The 22,402-nt window shown below is 41.1% G+C and overlaps 1 protein-coding gene and 1 long non-coding RNA gene across 3 annotated transcripts in view; one reads left to right on the top strand and one right to left on the bottom strand.

The window, feature by feature from the left end:
- LOC118152329 (uncharacterized) overlaps positions 1-12,903 on the bottom strand; it is a 53,925-nt gene extending 41,022 nt beyond the window's left edge. The window contains exon 1 of the long non-coding RNA XR_004740996.3: positions 12,721-12,903. This is a non-coding gene — a long non-coding RNA (uncharacterized LOC118152329). The remainder of the gene's footprint in view (positions 1-12,720) is intronic.
- The window catches only part of NWD2 (NACHT and WD repeat domain containing 2), a 199,093-nt gene continuing 186,491 nt past the window's right edge, over positions 9,801-22,402 (top strand). Inside the window, exon 1 of one of the 2 annotated variants that reach the window (XM_002745924.6) lies at positions 9,801-10,802. In XM_002745924.6, the coding sequence (XP_002745970.3) occupies positions 10,652-10,802 (151 nt within the window). In that variant the 5' untranslated portion in view covers positions 9,801-10,651. The remainder of the gene's footprint in view (positions 10,803-22,402) is intronic. The other variant, XM_078367399.1, reaches the window with a different exon arrangement.

Raw genomic sequence — 22,402 nt, 5'->3', positions numbered from 1 at the left:
TAGTTTTTTCTAATAGTAATAACCCTCACTGGGTACTAGGTACTATGTCAGGCACTTTACTAACATGCTTACCATTCGCCATAGCAAAGTAGGCCTCCTGGTGCCCATTTCACAGAGGAGAAAAATGAGGCTTAGGGAAAGAGATTTACTAGGCTAAGGCCATAATTATTAAGTGTTGGAGCCAGTATAGAAACCACATTAATTGATTTTTCTCCAAAACCCCCATCCTGCCAGGAGTGAATAGAGCTCACCAAGCCCCTTTTATTCCACAGTCCTTATAATGTATGCCACAGTGACTTCATACTTCCATCAAGCCCTGTTTTCTAGAGTGTCACTAATGACTTTTCCAGTGTGTATTTATCTTACGTATTACTTGTGTTTAAGAAACCTCTAAATTGATTTATGATAATTTTAGTAGCGTCTTGCCCCACATAAGCACTAGCTTTCTGAAGTCCCATACTAGACTGGACCTCCAGAGAAACAGTTTTTTGCTGGGAATATAGACGTGTTCAACTAATCTTTGATGAATAAATGAACAAATAAAATTAAAGAATAGATGAATACACAAGTTTTCTAATAGCTCATTCTTGCAACTGGCATTTGCCCTGTTCTAAGGCAATGTATCCTATAGCAGAATTTAAAGCATACAGTCAGACATGGAAATAGAATCCCAGGGTCAGTGCTTCCAAAATCTGTGACTATGGATACATTATCCACTCTAAACCTCAGGCTGTTCATATGTATAGTGAGTGATAATTTACTCTGGCTTATGGAAGATCATATGAGATCATGAATGTGACACAAATTTAACATTCATTGAATATTACTTCACTTCTCTTTAAGACGAATGTTGCAACATGAGTTTTCTTCTAGTTTCCTTGTCTTGCACTAGTTCTCCCTTGCCTGGGTAATTGTATTGGTATCCTATCTGACATCTAGAGATGGAGTATACCCTAAGGTCGAAACCCAGATTCTGGAACCAAAGTGCCTGCATTAAAGTCCAGGCCCCACCACATCGTAACTGCATGACGTCAGCGAAGTACCTTGATTGGCATCTTGCCTCAGCCTCCTAATCTGGAATATGGGGATAATTATAGTAGCTTCCTTCATGGGATGAAAGTTTATAATTAAATGACTAATGTCTCTGAAGCACATAGAACCATATTTAGCTCCATAAAAGGCACTCAGTGAATGTTTACTTCATTGTTACTACTGCTAGTACTATTACTACTACCAGTACTACCATCAACACCACTTTAGGCACTTAAGCAAAATAGTTCTACAATGTTCTTGCAGGCTGGACTCACTAGAATCTCTGCCTACTGGTGGTTTCTACCTACTTAGTGGGTGTTTACTACTGGATAGCACAAGTGCCATTTGTCCCTTGTCTTGACTATCTGGGTTGTTTGCTACAGAAAATTGCCCAGAAGTACTTGCAATATGCTGAAGTTTCTCTATCTCACCTTCCGGGTCTATTTATCCCTGATCTTTCCCATTTTGGGATTTATAGAGCAGCATCATTCCAATACTAAGTCATCTCTAGATCACTGCATGTGGGGTGTGTGTATGTGTGTGTGTGTTCGTGAATACATATCACTTCTACTGTCATATATTTCCTGACTCTTTGCTATGAGCAATGATTTCTCATTTCCAGTAGTGTGTTTGTTCATAGCAGCCTTTCCTCTTCTGAGTTGATGTCTCTAATCTGCTGTGGTTCTGCCAACTGGGAAAACCCAGTTTGTTTGAATTGTGTGTACAGTAAGTGTAAAGAGAGTCTGACAGAGAGCCTCTGGGAATCTCCCATGAGTCAAGACAGTGAGAGTCATTATGTGAACATTGTAACATAGAGTCTGGCTGCTTAGAAGATTCTTTTTAGCTTTCTTGCTCTTGGTTGCTGTCCAGGAGAGGTAAACTTTGCCAGGCATCTGAGTCTTGGAGGGGTCGGGTATTATTATTCTAATTTTATTACTAGGAATACAAAAGGCATTCAACTCATCTTTTGTTCATGGCATTGAAATGTTCTGAGCCACATATTAATAAGACCAGAGGAAGTGTACCATACATTTTCTGGAAAAAGGTATGTGAGGATTTTGACAGTCTAACCTCTAAAACCCCTTGCAGTGTTCAAAAATCCTGCAGTCTGAATCTTGGTGCAGGACAAATATTCACTCTCTCAGGCTCTCTGGCCCCAGCAGCCAGAGTGAAGAACTGTGTGGGGCAATGAGGATGGCAACATCTAGAGCCCAGTGGCAATAATGCCAGTGGTGGTACTGGTAGGAATGGCTGTGCTGCAGTGTTCAGAATTGGACAGCAACAGCAGCAATGCTGCCTTAATGCCTGTCCCTGTGATGCTTATTTTGACTGTGGATCCAATCTGCTGACCTCTTCCAGTCCCCTGTCATTTTCCAAGCCTTGTTCTCTAGCTCTCAACATTACCATTACTATCTAACAGCTTTCCAGTAAATTGCTTATACACTTTAGTTAATCAGCACCAGTTCCGTTGTTTTCAGCTATGAACCTTGTGTAGGACACATAAGTAATTCCTTATTTTTCTATATAAATCTAATATATAAGAAGCACTTAATTTCAAAGGATGGTTGACCCATACATTGGATTGTTCTCAGTAAATTTGATTGCCATATCTTTATTAGCACAATTATTCAGAGGAGATGGTGTGTTAGTCTGTTAATGAAGATATACTTGAGACTGGGTACTTTATAAAGAAAAAGGTTTAATGGACTCACAATTCTATATAGCTATGGTGACCTCACAATCATGGCAGAAGGCAAAGAAGGATCGAAGTCATGTCTTACATGGTGGCAGACAAGAGGATGTGTTCAGGGGAATTCCCCTTTGTAAAACCATCAGATCTCATGAGACTTATTAGCTATCACAAGAACAGCACAGGAAAGACCCGCCCCATATCTCAATTACCTCCCACCAGACCCCTCTCACCACATGTGGGAATTATGGGAGCTACAATTCAAGATGAGATTTGGGTAGGGAACACAGCCAAACCATATCAGATGGCAAAATTCTATTTTGACTCACTCCTTCCTACTTAGTTTACTCCCCTGAGCATCTTACAAGTGAGCAAGTAGCATTTAAAACATTTTCCAAAAATCACTTATTTTAATAAAAGGAAAGATTTACAAAATTCTTTCCAGAGAAAGGTTAGTTTGAAGGAAAAAATCCAATGATGTCATTTCTAATATGAAGTACATAGCAATTATTTTTTGACAGCAGAGAAAATCAAAAGATAAAAGTTGAGTACAACTTTACATTAGTATTTGCATTGGGGTATGCTAACTTCCTGGAAGAGTGGAAAGAGCCACAGGCAAACACATCAACTCAAAAGGAACACAAATATGTTTACTCAATTACTCTGATGTTCCCTAGTTCCCAAAAAAGATGTCAGAAAAGAATCAGTCAGTCTTACCTTGTGGCTCAAGAGTATTAACTATCAAAGAAATTTGTGTGTGTGTGTGTGTGTGTGTGTGCACGTGCATGCCTGTGATCACACAGGAGAAAGAGAGAGATGCAAGGGAAAGAGATGTTCTTGTTGCTGAGAAAGAACCAGAGATGATAACTGGAAAAAGCAGTAAAATAATGTCCGTTTTTCCCAAGGATATTTCCTATTCCTGGTTCCAATTTGTCTTGAGACTCAATTCTTTTCTGGCCATGTGTTCTGCATAAACTCCTGTATTCTGAAAAGAAACTCATTTGTTTTTGTTATTTGTCAAGAATTTGCTAAAAAGTCTTGACTAATAGATCTATATATCTACAGATCAAATAGATTAGCATCTTTAAAAATGCTATAAACAATTATATAATAAAAATATATAATAAAATATGTAAATAAAAATATATTAATATACATTTTTATAATTAAAAAGCTACACTATATTTATTTGGAGAAGAATAAAGCCAGTCTCCTAAATTTTAAGTTTGTTCTAAATCTTTCAAATGATAGAGGAATGAATAATCTTCCCATACTTATCAAGAAGTGACAGGAGTTATAAATTTAAAACCTATTTTTGAATCATTTGATTTGTATAATGTTTCCCAAGGCTTCACCACAATCATAATTGGCTGCCTATCCTGTTCTTTGAACTGAATGTAAATGACCTGTCAATTTCTGCATATGGCTTTCTAAATTTAGGCAATAAGATAATTTACATTTACAAGTGGTAACCCAAGAAGATGCATAGTGCAACTCTGTAACTAATTCAGGCTAAAGAACTGTGATGGAGACTATTATTTTGTGAAGAAATAAATCCGATTAAATAATAAACATAAAGCATAACTGTAAGACTAGTGAGGAAAGGAAGATGGAAAAGTCATATTTTTTCAGAAAGTAGAATCCAAAGAATTTAGAGAGACTGTTGTAGAATCATCACATATATTCAATTTTTGCAGAAACTACACAAATTGCAAAAATATGCAAAGAAAACATTTTGTCCCATTAAGGTATTTAGGAAAGAAAAGCATATTCAAAATACATTCAAGCTTTATAGTATTCCACCTAAGTACAAGCATTTAAAAAAAAATAAGAAAACAAACACAATGATTGACCTGGACAATATATTTAAGATATTTGGGCCATGTCAATATGGAGTACTATAAAGGAAAGATTTCCTTCTTAGTCATGTGGATTTAGTGTTACATAATGAAAAGATTCCATCTAGAACAAGGGTGAAATAAATCTGGTTCACATTCTAGCTTTGCCAGCTTACTAGCTATCTGAATTTGGACAAGTCTCAGCCTCTTGTACTTACCTACAAAACCAAGTGGTTAGCAGAATTAAAAGATGTGGAAGTTAGCTTCTGCTCAATAACAATATAAAAGTCAATGTAAATAGGCAATACAGCTAACATTGCCATCCAAGTAATGTGTTTTATAACTTATATCATTTGATTTGCCTAACCACCAGTGTAAATTTTATAGAGAAGTGCAAATGATGTTTAATCAATTTGGCTAAATGGCTCTTGTTATACATTTGCAGCCACATGGCATATTATAACTGACCTATGGCTTTGTTTTCAGACATCTAGTTTTGACATTGGCTCTGCTATCCAGCAACTGAGTGAACCTAAACATGCCACTAAAATCACTTGAGCTTCATATTTAAAAATGGAAAGGGGAGAGAGATAATGTGAATGCAGAACATATTTCACAAAGTTAAAATCAAAATCAGCTAACATGTATGAAAGTGCTTTGTAAGGCCGGGCGCAGTGGCTCACACCTATAATCCCAGCACTTTGGGAGGCCAAGGCAGGTGGATCATGAGGTCAAGAGATCGAGACCATCCTGGTCAACAAGGTGAAACCCCGTCTCTACTAAAAAAATACAAAAATTAGCTGGGCATGGTGGTGCACGCCTGTAGTCCCAGCTACTCAGGAGGATAAGGCAGGAGAATTGCTTGAAACCCAGGAGGCGGAGGTTGCGGTGAGCCGAGATTGTGCCATTGCACTCCAGTCTGGGTAACAACAGTGAAACTCCACCTCAAAAAAAAAAAAAAAAAAAGAAAGTGCTTTGTAAACAGCAATTCTCCAAATAAGTGTCAGGTGATGAAACAGGCAAGAAGAGGATTTTGTAAATTACTGTATTTGAGATTATCATGAAGGAGAAAAAAAAACCTTGGCAATTACAAAATGAAAATAAAATATTTAATTTAGAAATACCAAGTAATCTACAAACTTATCTCAAACTTACTTTTTCTTCTACTTCGTATGGCATGCATAGTGCTTTCATAGCACTGTGTTTAGAAGGTTGTAAGAAGACTGCTCAAAAAAATACATTAAGCAGATTTGGAAGGGGGTGGAGGTAAAGTTAGAATTTCTGAGTCATGAAAACATCAGATAGCACTTTCCGAAAGGTGTAACTTTATTTAAAACTGTGCTGCTGTGAATTCTACCATGCTGCAGACACCTCTGAATCAACAATCTCTGTTGGCAAATTGTTATGCTGATAAATTCTCACAAAGACTGAAAATTTCCATTTTGTAAACAAATAAGTGGGTTTCTGATCATTTAGCTTATTTCCTGGAACTCTGAAAAGTAGGACCCTGGCTTTAGTGACTCTGAAAAATCTATTTCTCACATTAGCAAAGCAGATTCAACTATTTATCACCCAAATCAGAGAGCCACTGCATGAATGTAATATTAAGTCTGACATTCTTCTTCAAGTTAGGGAAGCACAAACAGCACATCACTGACTTGGTTGGCTAGATTCCCTAAGATAGTTAGAGTGGCATAATGTGCTAATATGGTCTTCTTTATAACACCAGGGGTTCTATTTCACTTCTATCCACAACAGAACAAATTTATTTAATAGAAGAATGATCCACAGGTTTCCTGGCCAGGATATTTGATGTATACACGTGGGAATGCACATGCAGGCAAATACAGTTTGGGTGATGGGCACTCTTTCTGCAGGATCAGTCAGTCACAGGGGCTCTAATTTGTGCTTTTTTATCACTACCCCCGTCATCTAAGAGGAATGAACTGGATGTGTGACATAGCTATGTAGCTGGGTGAAAAATCATCAGCCATCATAGTGAGGGGAAGGAGGTGAGGTATATGTGCATACCATGGGCTTCGGAGCAAGAAAAGTTCACTTATGTTGCAAAAGGTGACGTATGCACATAACAAAAGATAGACAGGAACAGTAGCGTCCAAGAAGGGATGTCAGACTCAGAGACAGGAGGTGCTGGGCCCAGACCCTGGATGTAGTGGGATTAAATTAGATGCCTATTAAAATCCTGACACCAGGTCTAAAATATGAGAAATCCTCATACATCAGTATGATTAGGAAATAATTTTCTTTCCACTCATTTAATAAAATAACAATTTGGGCATCACCTACAGATCAAGGAGCGTTTCATTCCATGATCACAAGGCTCTTTCTAGCTCAGTGAGTAGAATGAACCTAATGATAATTTTACCTTTGGGCGGCTTTGTTTTATAAAGAGCTAGGACCCATTTTATAAAGAACTAGGACCCATAGCTAGGACCCTATCCTTTTAAAAGGATAGGGCACCTCTCTAGCCTACTAATTGGTGGTAGGGTGAGAGGATAGAGAGGCGAATGCTTGTTGTTGATGACAATCTTGGTCCCAGGCCCATTTCTCATGTACTTTCACTTTCCAATTTCTAGATGCTTTAAATTCTCCAGCCCACATCTATGATGGTACAGATTTACCTGTGGTCTCATGAAGAAAGACAGAATCCAAAAGAAACAAAGAATCTGGAAGTGTTTGACATCCGATCAACAACTTAGAAGTTGGAAGAGTCTAGTCCTGTGTGATCATGCAGACGTCTTCTTTCCTATCTAGAAAGCAGAAATGATAACCAGCCTTCCACAGTTGGGAACACAGGCCTGAGCACCCATTGTGCAGGTTAACAAAGATGTCCTCAAGGGCCAGACCTGAGCAAAATTAGAAAACAGAGGTGGTATGTTGCACAAGCACTGGGACAGGAGCCGTGATACCTGGATCCTGGCTCTACCATTAACTAGTTATGTGACCTTGAACAAGTCATTTCACTTTTCGGAGCCTTGGTTTTCTTATGTGTAAAATATAATTACATTTCTTCTGTGTAAGACATTTTACATAAGAAAACCAAGGCTCCGAAAAGTGAAAATGACTTGTTCAAGGTCACATAACTAGTTAATGGTAGAGCCAGGATCCAGGTATCACGGCTCCTGTCATGGTTCAAAAACTACCAGTATTTAATGACAAGGAGAAAATGTTTAGAAAATATTTTAATCAGATACAAAAAACAAAGTTGTCTTGAAAATCAGGGTCAGTCTTCCACAATTATGCCCTCTCTCTGTTCTGTCGCGCTCTCTCATTCTTTCTTTCTGATTCATCAGGTTAAGAAATAAATCTAAATAATTTATAATAAAGTTTTACCACCATAGGTGACACCTCCTTTATTGGTATTTGTGTGCTAAGAAATGAATACCTGGTGTTTGGATGCCAGACACTAGCAAGATTAAAGAATGTGGAGGAAGATTGTTTTTGCTTGTACATGCGCATGTGTGTGTATGTGTATATGTGTTTGTGTGTTGAGGGAGGTGAGCAATTTGTATCCTCCTTAGGTAGAATACTCCAAGACAGTAGCCTCTCTAGCTGAGGCAACGCTGGCTGTGCAGAGAGCCTTTTACAGCGTGGCCCACAGATAATGTAAAATTCTCTCTCCTCTGCAGCCTTGGTCTGCAGTGAAACTGGCAGATGCTAAACTTCGGCCTGTCTAGAACAGTTAATTAGGTTATAGAGGCTGCCAAAAATCCCAAAGTCATCCAAAGAAAATGCAACACTTTTAGATTTGAAGCAAAGGTCAGAAGACACAAACATTAGTCCTATTTCTAAGAAGAGAGAAACAAAGAAGGGAAAAAAGAAAGGCAGGAAGACAGGTCCCTGACAGTCTGGCCACTTGTTATCAATCTTTGTAAACAACATTGAGATCAGGCATAAAGGGATCCTAGCTCTTTTCTCCAGTAATAGATACCGTATATTCATACACGATGCTATGCAATAGACACTGGATATTCACGACCTTTCCACAGCTCTCAGTCCCTAACTCTTGAGACAACAGAGGATCTTTCAGGGACCCCCTTCCTGCTGGAGAACATTTCCACCCGAAAATGAGGCGGGAAAGAGGAAATGGAATCAATTGAATAGCGGGGTATGTTCAGGGCTTCTTTACAGGTTGCATCAACGTATCACAAAGTAAGAACTGCTGCTGTCTGCCCCCTGGTTCTCAGGAGTGGAGAGGCAGCCTTACAAACCCAGAGACCCAATTCTTCCAAAGAGGTTACCCCAGAACGTGTGTGTTGGGGCTGGGGTGGAGTAACAAAATAAACAGCAGTGCATAGGACTTCACTGCCACCAGCAGGCCCCAGAGGAAGTGCAGGCCCAGAGGAGGCAGGGCTGCTTAGATTAGGAGCATCCAGGCAAGAGGAGAACACTTGCACCTGAACTGCCGCACCCTGTGCCCGCCCACCCCATCCCCAATCGCAAAGATTTGGAAAAACTGTTCTTCCTCCAAAAATAAAATAAAATAAAAAGGCAGGTGTTCCTGTCCAAAAGCCCAGAATAAGTGATTTGGAGACTAAACTTCAATTAAGGCTACAAACAGTCCCTTCCCCCGACGCCCTTGGCCTCCAACATAATTACACTTTATTTTACGAGGTCTTCTTTCCTGTCCTGGCTTATACAATATTTTCATGGGTGCAGCGGAGTGGATGAGAGAAGTTGATTTTACGTCTGGGTCCCTCTGAATTTCACGTCACCTAGGGGGTGGACTGGACCCCTGCGCCGTTCACCTTGAGCCCAGAACCAGAGGACCGCCCGGCGTCCGCTGTGGCTGCCCTGGATCAGCTTCAGGTGGAGCAGACCCACGCGTTGCACTGACTTGGAAAAGCGGCTGAAGTGCACGCCAGAAGCTGCTGCCCACAGCCAGCTCTGATTTCTCGCACCCGGGTCCCAATGCACGGCCACTTGCACTTTGCGTAACGTTGCGCAGGGAGGCGCTCCGGAGAACCCACACCCTCCGGCCCGGCCCAGATGCGCGGGGCTCTGGCAACCTCGCGGCCTATGGGCCGGGAGACGCCCAGCGGGCAAAACAGCGGGTGAATGCGTCTCGATGGCAAGCAGAAAGGCCCCCTAGGAGCCTTAGAGACCTCGGAGGAGCCTCCCCGCGGAGATCTGCTCCCGGAAAGGTTTTGGGACCACGCGGCGAGAAGCACGTGAACGGGGCAGCTTGGCTATAAAAACCCCGCTCAGACGCGCGTGGGGAGTAAGGAGAGCGGCAGGACGCCGCCACCTGCGCCACTAGAGATAGGAATGAAGTGACCCTCCCTCCAGGACGCCAGAGACAATCTGGAGACTTGATGCTTCAAACTCTCCGAGTCCGGCTTGGGGTTAGGTGCGTCGAACTTTGAGGCTGGATTCCCTGAACTTGGGCAGAGACGCGCAGACGTCCGTGCGTGTGGATTCCCGAAAATTCTCAGGGCTTGTGTGACCTTTAGGAGAGTTGCAGGGGGCGTAGTAGAATCTCAGGCTAATTGATTTCTTTACTCCACCAAGGAGGCGGCCAGGAACACTCGTCTAGTCCACAGACTAGCCCTGGAGGCCCCTGCGCAGCCCCGAGGCCCCGGCGCCCAAGTCCCGGCCGTCCTTTAAGCCGCAGATTATTTCTGCGCGCGAGAGGGGCTGGCTCGGATAAAGTCGGGACGCCTTCTCGCAAATAAAGTTTCATCTGCTCTCTTCGCTCGCAGGGTTCCCGCCGCCGGGCGCCCCCCTCCTCCCACGGCGGGCGCGGGCGGGGAGATGGCCGCCGGCGCTTCCCGGCGCAAACGGGCGCTGCGCGCGTAGCCGCCGCCACGCTGACCTCCCGCTCCAGCCGGCTGCTGCTCTGAGCCCTGGCAGCGAGCGAAGGCGGAGGCCCAGAGGGGCCGGAGACCGCCGCGACAGGGGCCCGAGGGTGCTGTGCGCCACGGAGCTCGCCATAGGCGCTTCGGGCTCGGAGCGGCTCTGAGCCGCGCTGCCTGCAGAGATCGACTCGGCCGTTCAGCGGAGCCCCGGGCAGGAACCCAAGGAGCAGGGAGGAGGTGGCGGCGGCAGTGGCTGTTCCTCCCAGAGGGCGATGTGGCCGGCCGGCGCGGGCACCAAGCTGCCCTGTCCCCGGGACTCTGCGCTCCGGCGGGCGGCTTTCTCTGGGAACCTCACGGCCCTGCCCTCTCACCTCGTGCCCGCCGGCCGCAGCGTCCGAGTCTTCATCAGCGCCAACCCTGAAGGTACGTCCCTCGCTCGGGTTTCGCCGTCCGTCTTTCTGTCTGTCCGCGTTGCGGGAGCGGGAGAGTGTGTGTGCGCCCCACAGCCCGGTGCGCCCTGCGCTCCCTTCCTCCAGCTAAAGCCGTGGCCGCCTTGAGCGCGTGGGAATTTAATTTGAATCACTTTTCTTCTCCCCTCTCTGGCCGGTTTTGCCTGCTCACTTCTATTAGGACACCCATTCTCCACCCCGGTCTATTCCCCTGGGTCAATCCAAGAAACAACCAAGGCATTAGCGGGCCCTTCTGGAAGCTCCATTCTGCCGCCGCTACCACCACCTCCTTTTTTTTTTTTTTTTTTAAAGCGGGTTCTTCTCCTAGATGACCGAAGATGCAGAACAGTAGCTCTCCTCCCCGAGGCGGGTTCCTGAATAGGGGCTCCCTTCTTGGCCACTTTTTCCGGCCGAGGCGAGGTGAGTTCCTTGAGACTCTCCTCCTGCAGGTGCGAAGGTGCCCTTTGCAGAGGCCAAGCAGACTTTTGTGAACCGGAGGTCGAGGGGGACTCGCGCTGTGGGTCCAGAACAAGCTTCGCGGTGGAGCGCGCAGGATGAGCTCATCTCCCCAGTTGGGTCACAAGGCTGGGTCTCTTGGATCTAGAACCTGGCCTACTCAGTCTTCCTGCTTAAGGCACCTGGTAGACACTCCATGAAAAAAACTTGTTGATTTCTTGTTGCGTTCACAACCACAGAGGTTGAACGCTGGGCAGTCAAATCCTGGCTCATCACTACCTTCCAGTGCTCAGTACTCAAGGTTAGATTTCATTTCTAGTAAGTCGGGGATGGGGGAAGGAAGGATGTATTTGGGGCTGGATAAAACTGCAGGAATTGCTCTTTTCTAGGAAAAGCAAATGTTTGGCTATGAGTCTGTAGGAGACTGATAGAGGTGAGAGATTTGAGAATTAACGTTTTCTGCATTCTAACAAACCTTGGGTCTAAAAAAGTAACAGAGAAAAGTCCACATTCAAACAGTCATTGGATGTAATAAAACCCAATGTTCTGGTTTCTTGAAAAAGCATTCAGAGAAGACCAACAAACGTAACTTTCTGGAAAATTATCATTTCGGGGCGGAAAAATAGCACTAGCAGAAGTCTTAGTTAAAGCTTACATTATGAGGAAGGAGTTGGGGAGAGAATCAAAAATATAACATGCACTAATTAGTATTAGGAAGACAGTATACTTTTGGGGAACTGGCATGGACTGTCCTTTTATCAGTTTACAGCTCACTTTCAAAGAACTTAATTAAGAAGGCTTTTAGAATGATGTAGTACACTGTCAAAAACATCATTCTATCTCAAAGACGTCTTCTAGGATTTGTACCTAAGTCTGAATTTAAAGGAAAAAAAATGAGATATTCAGCCTATTTAAGGAAAGCTTCAACTTAAGTGTTCAGGGTTGGTTCTTTAGAATATTGCTAGAACATTTTTAAGTAAGAGAATTATGTTAGAAAATGTTTAAATGCTAGACATTTTTAGTTCTGATCTTTGGAAAAAAAGTCATATGAAAAACGTTTCAATCTGTTGATGTGAAGCTATAAATCACTCTTTGCCTTTAAACGTGCTGCTTCTAAAATACAATAAAAATTCCGTTAATATCATGTGTAGTTGATTTTTTCTTGCTGTGTAAATATGCAATGTCTAGGATAAAACCGATACCTGAACTCATACTATTAGCTTAACATCGAGTTAGTACTCAAGGTTAATGTCGTTTTTTTAGGTCTGTCCATATGATTCTTCAAATTCCCCAGTTTCTTGAAATAAAAGCTTTAGCATAGATTAGCCCTAGGAGAGCAAACAGGAGGGAGGAACCAGTCATGCCCCTTGGCTACTGTGTGAGCTGGACAGCTTCCCCAAGGATCTTAACAAACAAAACAGAAATGTGAAGCTTACCTGGGAAGTTTCAATAGGGGCAGGACCTCAGATTTTATCCAAACTGGAGAACTGATGGCATATTAAATAAAAAAGACAGATGGGCATTTTTAATGATCTGAATGTGAAGCCTTAAAATCTTGGTTAATGCTGTCAGAAGGCAGCATTTGACCGTGGGATCTTTATGGATGCAATTTGGAAAGCAAATGCCTGTGTTTTGGTACGATCCAATATTAGATTCTTGGCCAATACTGAAGAGCCTCTCTACTGTCAGATTAAGACAAAGAACATTATCTCATGCTTTCCTTTACAAGCAGAAATCCAATTTACCTTCTAAATAAAAGCTTCTTTGTGTTGAACTCACAGCAATACTTTGAGAACCCAGCAAGGATTTTGCTTAGAGTACTGTTTTAATATGTATTGCTTTATAAGACTTGCATGGAATTTCCCCATTAGTAATGAAGGTAATAGAATGAAGTGGATAACAGAATGAATAGAATTTCTTTAGAATGAAAAAAATACTTTCCCATATATTAGTTCCTTCAATATTTTAATTTTGATTTCTATCCTCAAAACAACCCTCTGAGGGTAGTGGACCAGGGGGTGTTCCTCCCATTCTACACATGAGATTACTGAGGCTGTATCAAATTATACAACTTGCCTGAATTCATACAGCAGAGCGAAACAGGTAGAACCTATAGGACCCTGAAAACACTTCTCTTGGTATTCTTTGGCCAGCCTAGGCTCTTGATAGATCTCTGTGAAATACCTTATACCAGGTGGACAAGACCATACTCTAATATGGGGGATAAGCGCTGTCTAGCATCTTCTGGCTGTCAGATTCCAAGCCAAGCTGGCAGGGAACATGGCTGTGCTGACTCGCTTTGTTCCCACCAAGAGGTAGCTCTAGGCATTCAAGGAAATTTCAGAATGTGCTGGACTCTGACACATTCTTGTCCAGAGACTAATCTGCCTCTGATTAGTCTCCACCACATGAAAGATGCTGGAGAAGGACCCATGTGGGGGAGGTGATAGCATTATCCCAGATTTTCTTAAGTGTATGGGCTTTCATCTAGTTTCACCTCCCACCCAACATAGAAATTCCATCTGTGACATCTTTATCAATCCTTGGAAGTTTTCTAGTCATTTAGCTACTGTATTTCTGCCAGAACAGCACTCATGGCTCCTTGGAAAGATGATTTTAAAACCCACATAAAATCCTTTACTGTGATTAGCCTAAATAGCCCATGCATATGGAGATGAAAGGAACCTGCGTGATTCTCTCCCTGTTATTAGAGTGTAAAGGTCTTCCTCTTCTCTGTCTTGATTCTTTATCAATTTATGGGAAGGTAGTCTTAACACAGAAGGAACACCAAAATATCACATTTATTACTAATGAACACTGTTACAAGTCCACAATCCTTTATCTGTGATCTTCTGGGCCAGATGTGATTTTTTGGAATCTAAGATTTTTGGGAAAAATACTTATATACTGTCTAATATGTAGGGTCTGGGGTAACAATTCATGTAGGATATGAATAGGTGTATATGGAAACATGAGTTCACTCTAAGTCAGTGTTATACAGAATTTTCTATGATGCTGGAAATGTCTTATCTGATACAGTAGTGCTAGCCACATAGGGCTATTGAGCATTTGAAATGTGGCTAGTATGACTAAGAATATAAATTTTTAATTTTATATAATTTTAACGGATTTGAATTTAAATAGACACATGTGGCTATTGTATCAAATAGCAAAGCTCCAAATGGAGTGATACAGATTGTAAGTAGCTTTGTTTCAGTCAAGGTCAGGTTTGGCCATCAAGGACTCAGGTTATTTCAGGTTTTGTTACCAGATGGATTGGGGGAAATCTTTTATTTTCAAAGCTTTGGAGATTTTTGGAATTGCAGGTAAAAGATACGGACTTTTGTTGGAGACTCTGGTTTTAACTCTAGGCAAGGGAGTTTCCCATTGTTGAACCCAAGAATTAGGCTCCACTCCCAGTCACTGTCAGCATTAGGCTGGGCGCAGACCACTCTCCCTGGCCCAAGAACAGAGTAGATCCCTTTAAACCTTAAGAGATGGAGGAGAAGAAGAGAATGGCACTTTTACTTACAAGAGAGGAAAGCAGAGGCTGGGCTATTGTCAGATACTCCTTCCAAATGTAGCCGTCAGATTTAGACACGTCTCCTCCTCTGAGGAGTAATTGACAGCATCCTACACTAGTGCATTGCCCTCTGCATGCAAAAAGATCTGGAGTGGAGAAAAATATATTCTAACACTTACCTTTATGCATTTTTCTACCCACTCAGATTTCTGCGATGGTCATTTTTGAGAGTTGTGAACTCTTGTCCACAGTGTTGATGATCAGATGTTCATATAACAGCAAGAGACACATTTTCCCTTTATATGTGTACATGGATTTATTTGCTACAACTTTGAGCTTGCTTTCTCATGCAAAAGGCAGAAATATCTGCACTGAGAAAATCACGTGAAACCTGGCAGTATTCTTCACCATTATTCTTTTTACTTTTCCTACTATCCTGATTATTTCTGTGGCTCCCTTTTTATTGTCTTTATGAGTAGTAGAAAAAATATAGCCAAAAGCATATATGTATATATATATATATATATATATATATATACATACATACATACATACACAGCGATTTTGATACAAGAACATCTTTAAAAACTAAATTGTAAAGGGGAATATACTGAGTTGCTGTATTATGATAAATGCACATAGGACATTTATAGTAAATGAGTTCTAAAAGTTTAGTGGTTGTATCTTCTAAGTCCTGAAGCAGACATTATTCAAGCGGAGAAATTATTGGATACAAGATATATATAGCTAGACTTGGGAGCCAGGTTTCCTGCATTTAAATTCTCAATCTACTATTTAATGCTGTGACTTCTTGAGCAACTTGTTTCTTTGTTTTCAATTTCCTAATATGTAAAAGAAGACAATGACAGCACCTGTCTCAGAGTTATTGAGTAGATTACATAAACTAATAAATAGATGTAAGGCATTTAGGATGGTACTGGGACACAGTAAATATTAAATATGTGCCATTTCTATCATTATCATCTTTATTAAATTCTATGATCTAGACACTGTGCAGGTATGCTTAAGCAAATATAGATATGTCCTGCCCTCAAGGAATCCAGGCTATAGAGGCATTTGAATTAGAACTCAATACAGTCATGCCTTGCTTAATGACAGGGATATGCTCTGGGAAATGTGTCATTAGTCAATTTTGTCATTGTATGAATATCATAGAGTGTACTCACACAAACCCAGATGATAATTGTTTACATGTAGGCTATATGGTATAGTCTATTGCTCCTAGTCTACAAACCTGTATAACATGTTATTGTACTGAATACTGAATAGGCAATTGTAACACAAGAGTAAGTATTTCTGTATCTAGACATACCTAAACATAGTAAAGGTACTGTTGACTGGACGCAGTGGCTCACACCTGTAATCCCAGCACTTTGGGAGGCCAAGGTGAGCGGATCACTTGAGGTCAGGAGTTCGAGACCAGCCTGGCCAACATGGTGAAACCCTGTCTCTACTAAAAATACAAAAATTAACCAAGCAGGGTGGTGAGAGCCTATAATCCTAGCTACTCAGAAGACTGAGGCAGGAGAATCACTTGAGCCTGGGAAACAGAGGCTGCAGTGAGCTGGGATTGCACCACTGCACTCCAGTCTAGATGACAGAGACTCCATCTCAATAAATAAACAGAGTAAACACACTGTAACAATACAGTATTATAATCTTATGGGACCACTGTTACCGATGTGGTTCATTCTCAACTGGAATACCATTATGTGGCACATGACTGCAGTGAAATAAAAACTACCCTAGATTTTTCATGGAATTAGGTGCTTCCAAAATTATTACAGGGGTTGGATGAACAAAAGTCAGGGGCACCACTGGGAATTTAGTTCATGTTGCCAAAGCTACCACCCAGAGAGCAGGAAACTGTAGAAGCCACTGCAGGTATCACAGCTGCCTCTGGGTACCTGGTAGCTACTCAGCCTCTGCAGAAACACAATTGCTGAAACCTGCATGTTAGCCACTATGACTGCTGGTGGAGGAACTTAGTCCTCCAGATCTTTTGCAGGTGCATCCCTTTGGTAGAAACAAATTTGCATTTGGACCCTGGCAACAAGCAAGTCTAGGAACTTCAGGCTTTCAGCCCGTACAGTACAAGGGAGATAGATAATGGAAGGAAAAGATAATGAATAATCAACACCAAACGATAGTATCTAGCCAGGGGGAAGCAATGTATTCACTCACTCAACCAGTAAATATTCATGAAGCAACTACTCTATCTGGAGTGCTGTTCTGGTGCTTAGCATACAGAAAAGTGAACAAAACAGACTAGGTCTCTGCTCTTATGGTGTCTACATAAATAATATATAAGTGACAAGCACTGTGCTAATGATATGAACAGAGCATTAAAGGAGCACCAAGGAGGGTTATGTAAACTCTGGGTTGGGGGTGGTCAGAGTGAAGGGTTAGTAGGGCTCCCCAGACAAATGAATAGGGCCAGGGTACGGAAACTATTCTGCATGATAATCAAGTATGATGCAGAGTGATGATGAGATCTCCACAGGGATTAGAAAGAAATAGTCTTTATCATTCAGCAAAAACCTTTTATCATTTTGAATAGAAGAACTGATGTCTTGAGGTGATATTATCATTTTCCCCTTGAAGGTGGCTCATTTAAAATAAAATTTGAAATAAAGGATGATTTGGACTATAAAGATAAACTGTATAAATGTCTTTGCAGTCTACAGAATCAGCTTATAGATCTTTTAAAATTATTTTGTAAGCAGTGTATATCAGAGCAACGATACCATTTGCCATTTGAAAAGGTGTGTGAAAGTTTGCATTTTATTTCTGTTTCAGTTATCTATTGCTATATATCAACTCACCCCAAACCTGAATGTCTTAAAACAATGACTTATTTCTCACAACTCGGTGGTTGGTATTTTAGGCAAGGCTTGGCTGTGTGGTTCTTCTGTTCCATGGGGTATTGAATTGAGTCACTTGTTCAGCTGCTGTCAACGAAGCCTAGACTTGGCTGGGCTGGAAGGTCCAAGGAGGCTTTATTTACATGTCTGGCACCCCTGTTATCCTCCATGAGGGTCCTCTCTCCATCTCTAGCTTTTCTCCCATCTCTTAGGAGCCTGGAGGATAGAGTGAAGCCATGCTCCCCAGGACAAGTCAGGTCCCAAGGGGTAGGAGTGAGCAGGTGGGGAGAAATTGCCTGGTTTCTTCTTCCTTACTTTACAGTTCTGGGAAGGTTAAATGAGGAGGTAAAGAGGGTCCAGGAGGTCCTCATTACATCACAGGTCACTATCTCATATAAAGAAGACAATGAGATACAAGCTACTAAAGATAATAGGAACGATATACATGTATCAGATATTCAGTATCAGAATACATTTGTAAGTTAAGTTTTCAGCATGGCCTTGGGGAAAGTCACGTATTTCTCTAGAAATAAGTTGTTTAAAGCCACTGTGTTTTGAAGTAGATTGATATGCAGCAATAGATAATTGGAAAATTTAAAAAGTAAAAACTCACAAGTACCTTCTAAAATGACAAATGATGATATTCCTCCCTTCCCTGTATGCACATACCTCTTCTCACGTTAATAAATTTTCTCGCACCTTGAATCTAGACCTGCCTAGTAACTTGCATTGATGACAGAATGTAGCAAAAGAAACACTGTGGGACTTCCAAGCCCAGGCCTTAAGAGGAGGGGCAGCTTCCACTTCCATTTTGTTGAGAAATTCCTGGCAAGAACTAAATGGCAATATGTATTTCACTGATACGGGAAGAGAATGTCAAAAAGCAACCAGCTTAAGCATTGATGAATTCCTATGCAGAAGATCCGTAATACCAGCATTCAGACATGAAAGATAATCTGTTTATAAACATAAAGCAGCTATAATGGCAGCTTAAAGCTCAACTCAATTTTTTTAAGTTTTGCTTATAATGGTCATGTTATTTAAATAAATGTAAAACTTAAAGCAGTGGCTCAAAAGCAGACATAGGTACTGAGGTACGCAATCAATTTAGAAGGAAATATGATGTTAAAGACACTCTTGCATCACTTCTTCAAGGCTTTAGCTTCCATTGCAATTTTTATTGAAACCAAACAGGATTCATTCTACAAATGAAAGTGTATTGGCTAATGTATAATTAGAAAAGAGAGATACATGATAGAAAGTTAATAAAAAGCTGAAAAACTGCAGCGTGGATGCAATTCAAAGAGAATACCACCCCCTTCTAATGAAGTACTTCCTTGAAATCTCATTTAGATCCAAAATATTTCAAAGACTGTGAAACATGGCACACTCAAAACAAAGAGCAGAGCACAGATGTCAGGTGTCTTATTCCTAGAGCATTACAGAATTCAACTCGGATGAAATCACAAAATTGAAAGCATATCCCTCATAATATTTAATCTGATGTATTACATACAGTGTCATTCAAAGAGTTTCCTGCCACACAGTGTCTCCTTGAGATTTTATTCTTAGCATCAACTGCAGTATTTATTAGATACCCATTGTGCACAAGCAAACACCAAATTGGTTGGTTGGTGTTACAACCAAGTTACAAAGGGAGTAAAAATAACAGTATGTACTGCTGTCTTTATTCTTTAGGCTCACACATCTAAGAGGCAGGACAAACACAACTATAAAATCAACAGACAGTGCAGTTGTGAAAGGGATGTTTACATACAAAGGCTGACTGGAATAATTGGAATCAGGTTGTAACTGCTATCCCAGTCTGGCGTGAGCTGTTCAAATTTAGCCAAAAGGGAAAGACTGAGAAGAATCAGACCCAAAAATCAACTGTCTACTGTAGAAGGGTGGCTAGTGGGGAACCAGTCCCACCCATATGTAAGAAGAACGAGTCCAGATCCAAGGGAAGTCCCAGTTTTTGAAAGGGAAAGCATTTGATACCAGGGAGTCTGATAGAATCTAAAGGGTTACCTAGTGAGTGAGCAAAGCCTGGGCTGAAATGTGTTTAATTTATCTGAGTGTCAGAAGAGTTACTAGGGTTTACTTAGATCAAAATTGAAGGAGTTTCGGCAGATACAGAGCCTGAATGTCTTGAGCACAGAGTTCCCATTCTCAAGTGGGGACTTGTGAAGGAGAATAGGGGAGCAGAAAATGTCTAGCCAAAGCAATAGGGTCCCAGCCCCTCGTCATAAGGAAGGATGGAGACCCTGGGACAATGTACAAATCTGCTGTTGGGATTAGAACCCAGGGCCAGAACTGCAGCCTGGGTGTTATGATCATGAGTCCCAGAGGATTGGGGCAGAAATAATACTAAACATTTTTTGGTTAAGGTTACTGTTGGGCCCAGAGAGTGGGAGCAGTTACCACTACAGGTGGCAGGAGCTGTGGTTTCAGATATGTCAGAGGATAGATGCAGAAGCCAGAAATCATTATTCAGTTAGAAGAAGGAATTTAGAGCACTATTTGAAAGATGAGAACTACTTAATTGTCATAATTGGAAAAGAAATGTTCCAGAAGGAGAGAATAGGACATATCCTAGAAGTCGGGTAAGTCTCACTTCTGAATTGGTAGCAGTACTTAGAATACTTTGGAGAGAAAGCTGTGCAGCTATACTCAGGCTCAGTGGAAAAGAGCAGTGATTAGTAATGTCTGCTGTGGAATGAACGCTAGTCTATATCCTTCTGCGTGCTGTATATATGTGACTACGGGCACTGGGGGTAGAGGAATGGAGCAGGGTAAACAAGAAAGAGAAGGCTTTTGTTTTGTTTCATTTGGCCAAAGCAGAGAAGACAACTCAGAGAAAAATAAGAGAATCGTGCCCAAGAAATAACTGGTGAGAAATTTCCTTGCCCAGATGACAGAACTGGTAAAATCACAGCTTTCTAAAGGGAGAAGAATGTGTTGAAACTGTTAACTAGACTGAAAAATCTGCTTACATGAGTGGAACCTGCATATGAGTTTGTTGCTAAGTAGAGTAGCTTCAGAAAAAATCACACTCAGTTGATGGTATTCTAGAAGACTCTAATTAATGGAATTCAGAAACTACTGAAGTCACTGTGTGATAAGGAAAGTTAACCAAAAGTATTAAATGCTTAAAAAAATCTATAAACATTAAAAAGTAGGATTGAAAATAACAAATTCATTTTAAAGCTCAGTTTTTAAAAATTCAGAAATCTAAATCTTTTCACAGAAAGATTTCAGTGACAATAAGAGTATGTAGGAAAAAGAAAGATCCAAACTTTCTCTCCTCTGAGAAGCTACCATTTGGAGGTTTTACCAAAAAAAGAATAAGAGCATTCATAAATTGAGGGATTTCACAATTTAGTGAAATCACTGCCATGCGGGAAATTTAGGGTTTTGCAATGTGGCCCTCAAAATTTGGGGCTCTCAATAAAAGGTGGGGTCTATGACTTTTTCCCCTTGAATCTGGGCCAATAGATTACAGGAGAGGCGTCAGTGTACCAGATTTGGGGCCCAGGCATTCACAGATTGGCCACTTCCACTTTCTGTCTGTCGAAACACTGATTTTTAGAACCTCACTTCCCCATGGAGGGACCCCTATGGAAAGGAGGCCACAGCCAGCACCACCTTGCCAACAAGGAGAATGAGCCATCTTAGCAGTAGAGCTTCACCCCGTTGAGCTTCCCCAGCTGACTGTGGGACATGTGGCATGGAGATCATCCTTCCCACTTAACCCTGCCCAAGGTGTAGGTGCAAAGTTCAAAAGGAGTGACTGTTGCTTTAAGCCACTGATTTGGGTTTGTTATGCAGCAGTACATAAACGAAATTCGTAAAAGAAAACAAACGTTATAATGTGTCCTAAGAATGAAGAATCTGAAGGTTAGATTCAGGTTTGAATCCCAAGATTTGCCCAGACTTGGGTAAAATATTTAGTCTTCTTAGGCTCATTTCCCAACTAAAAAATTGGAGCAGTAACACCTGCCTCACAGGGCAGTGGTGAGAAAAAAATGAAATACTATACCTAGGCATCTAAAACAATGTCTGAAAGATACTAAGGACTTAAATATTTCAGAGCAGAATTTGTTAAAAGCCCTAGAATATAGAGTTATGACAGTTTTATGGAAATGAGAATTTCTTTAATAACTTCCTTCCTAAAAAATTATAGCACAAAGTGGGTCATTATTCTCAAATCACCCTACCTATATGATCATGTATGCTTTTAGCCAGAAGGGATTACATAAACACACCAGATTTTTTCAATGAAGATTTAATACATAAATATGAATTCAGCCCAAACTACAACATATTAAGTTAATAAGTCACATCTCTAAATAATAGAGCAGAAACAAGCTGATTTAAAAAAAAAAAAAAAAAAAAACCTACCAAAAAAGACAACTCTTTTGAAACCACAGGTAGCCAGTAGAGTTCAATAAAATGACATTCAAAGAATAAAAAGTTTGCACTTTCACCTTTTAATGTCAGATGTGCTAAATTCTTAGACTAAAAAATCATAATTTCTGTCACTCAAAGAATTCCTTTAATGTTGCTTTAAATCTACATAAAGGTTCATATATCATTGTTCTGGTCCTGTTAATCTTTTAGACCTTAATGCATAGTTTGCTTGCCATACATGTTCCAAAGAGACTGTGGAGCCCACATCTACATGGGAAAGACCACACTGGCTAAAAA

The sequence above is a fragment of the Callithrix jacchus genome, chromosome 3, assembly GCF_049354715.1.
Source record: "Callithrix jacchus isolate 240 chromosome 3, calJac240_pri, whole genome shotgun sequence".
NCBI classification, from domain to species: Eukaryota; Metazoa; Chordata; class Mammalia; order Primates; family Cebidae; genus Callithrix; species Callithrix jacchus.
The sequence above is the reverse complement of the archived record's forward strand: the minus strand, read 5'-3'. Positions and strand labels throughout refer to the sequence as shown.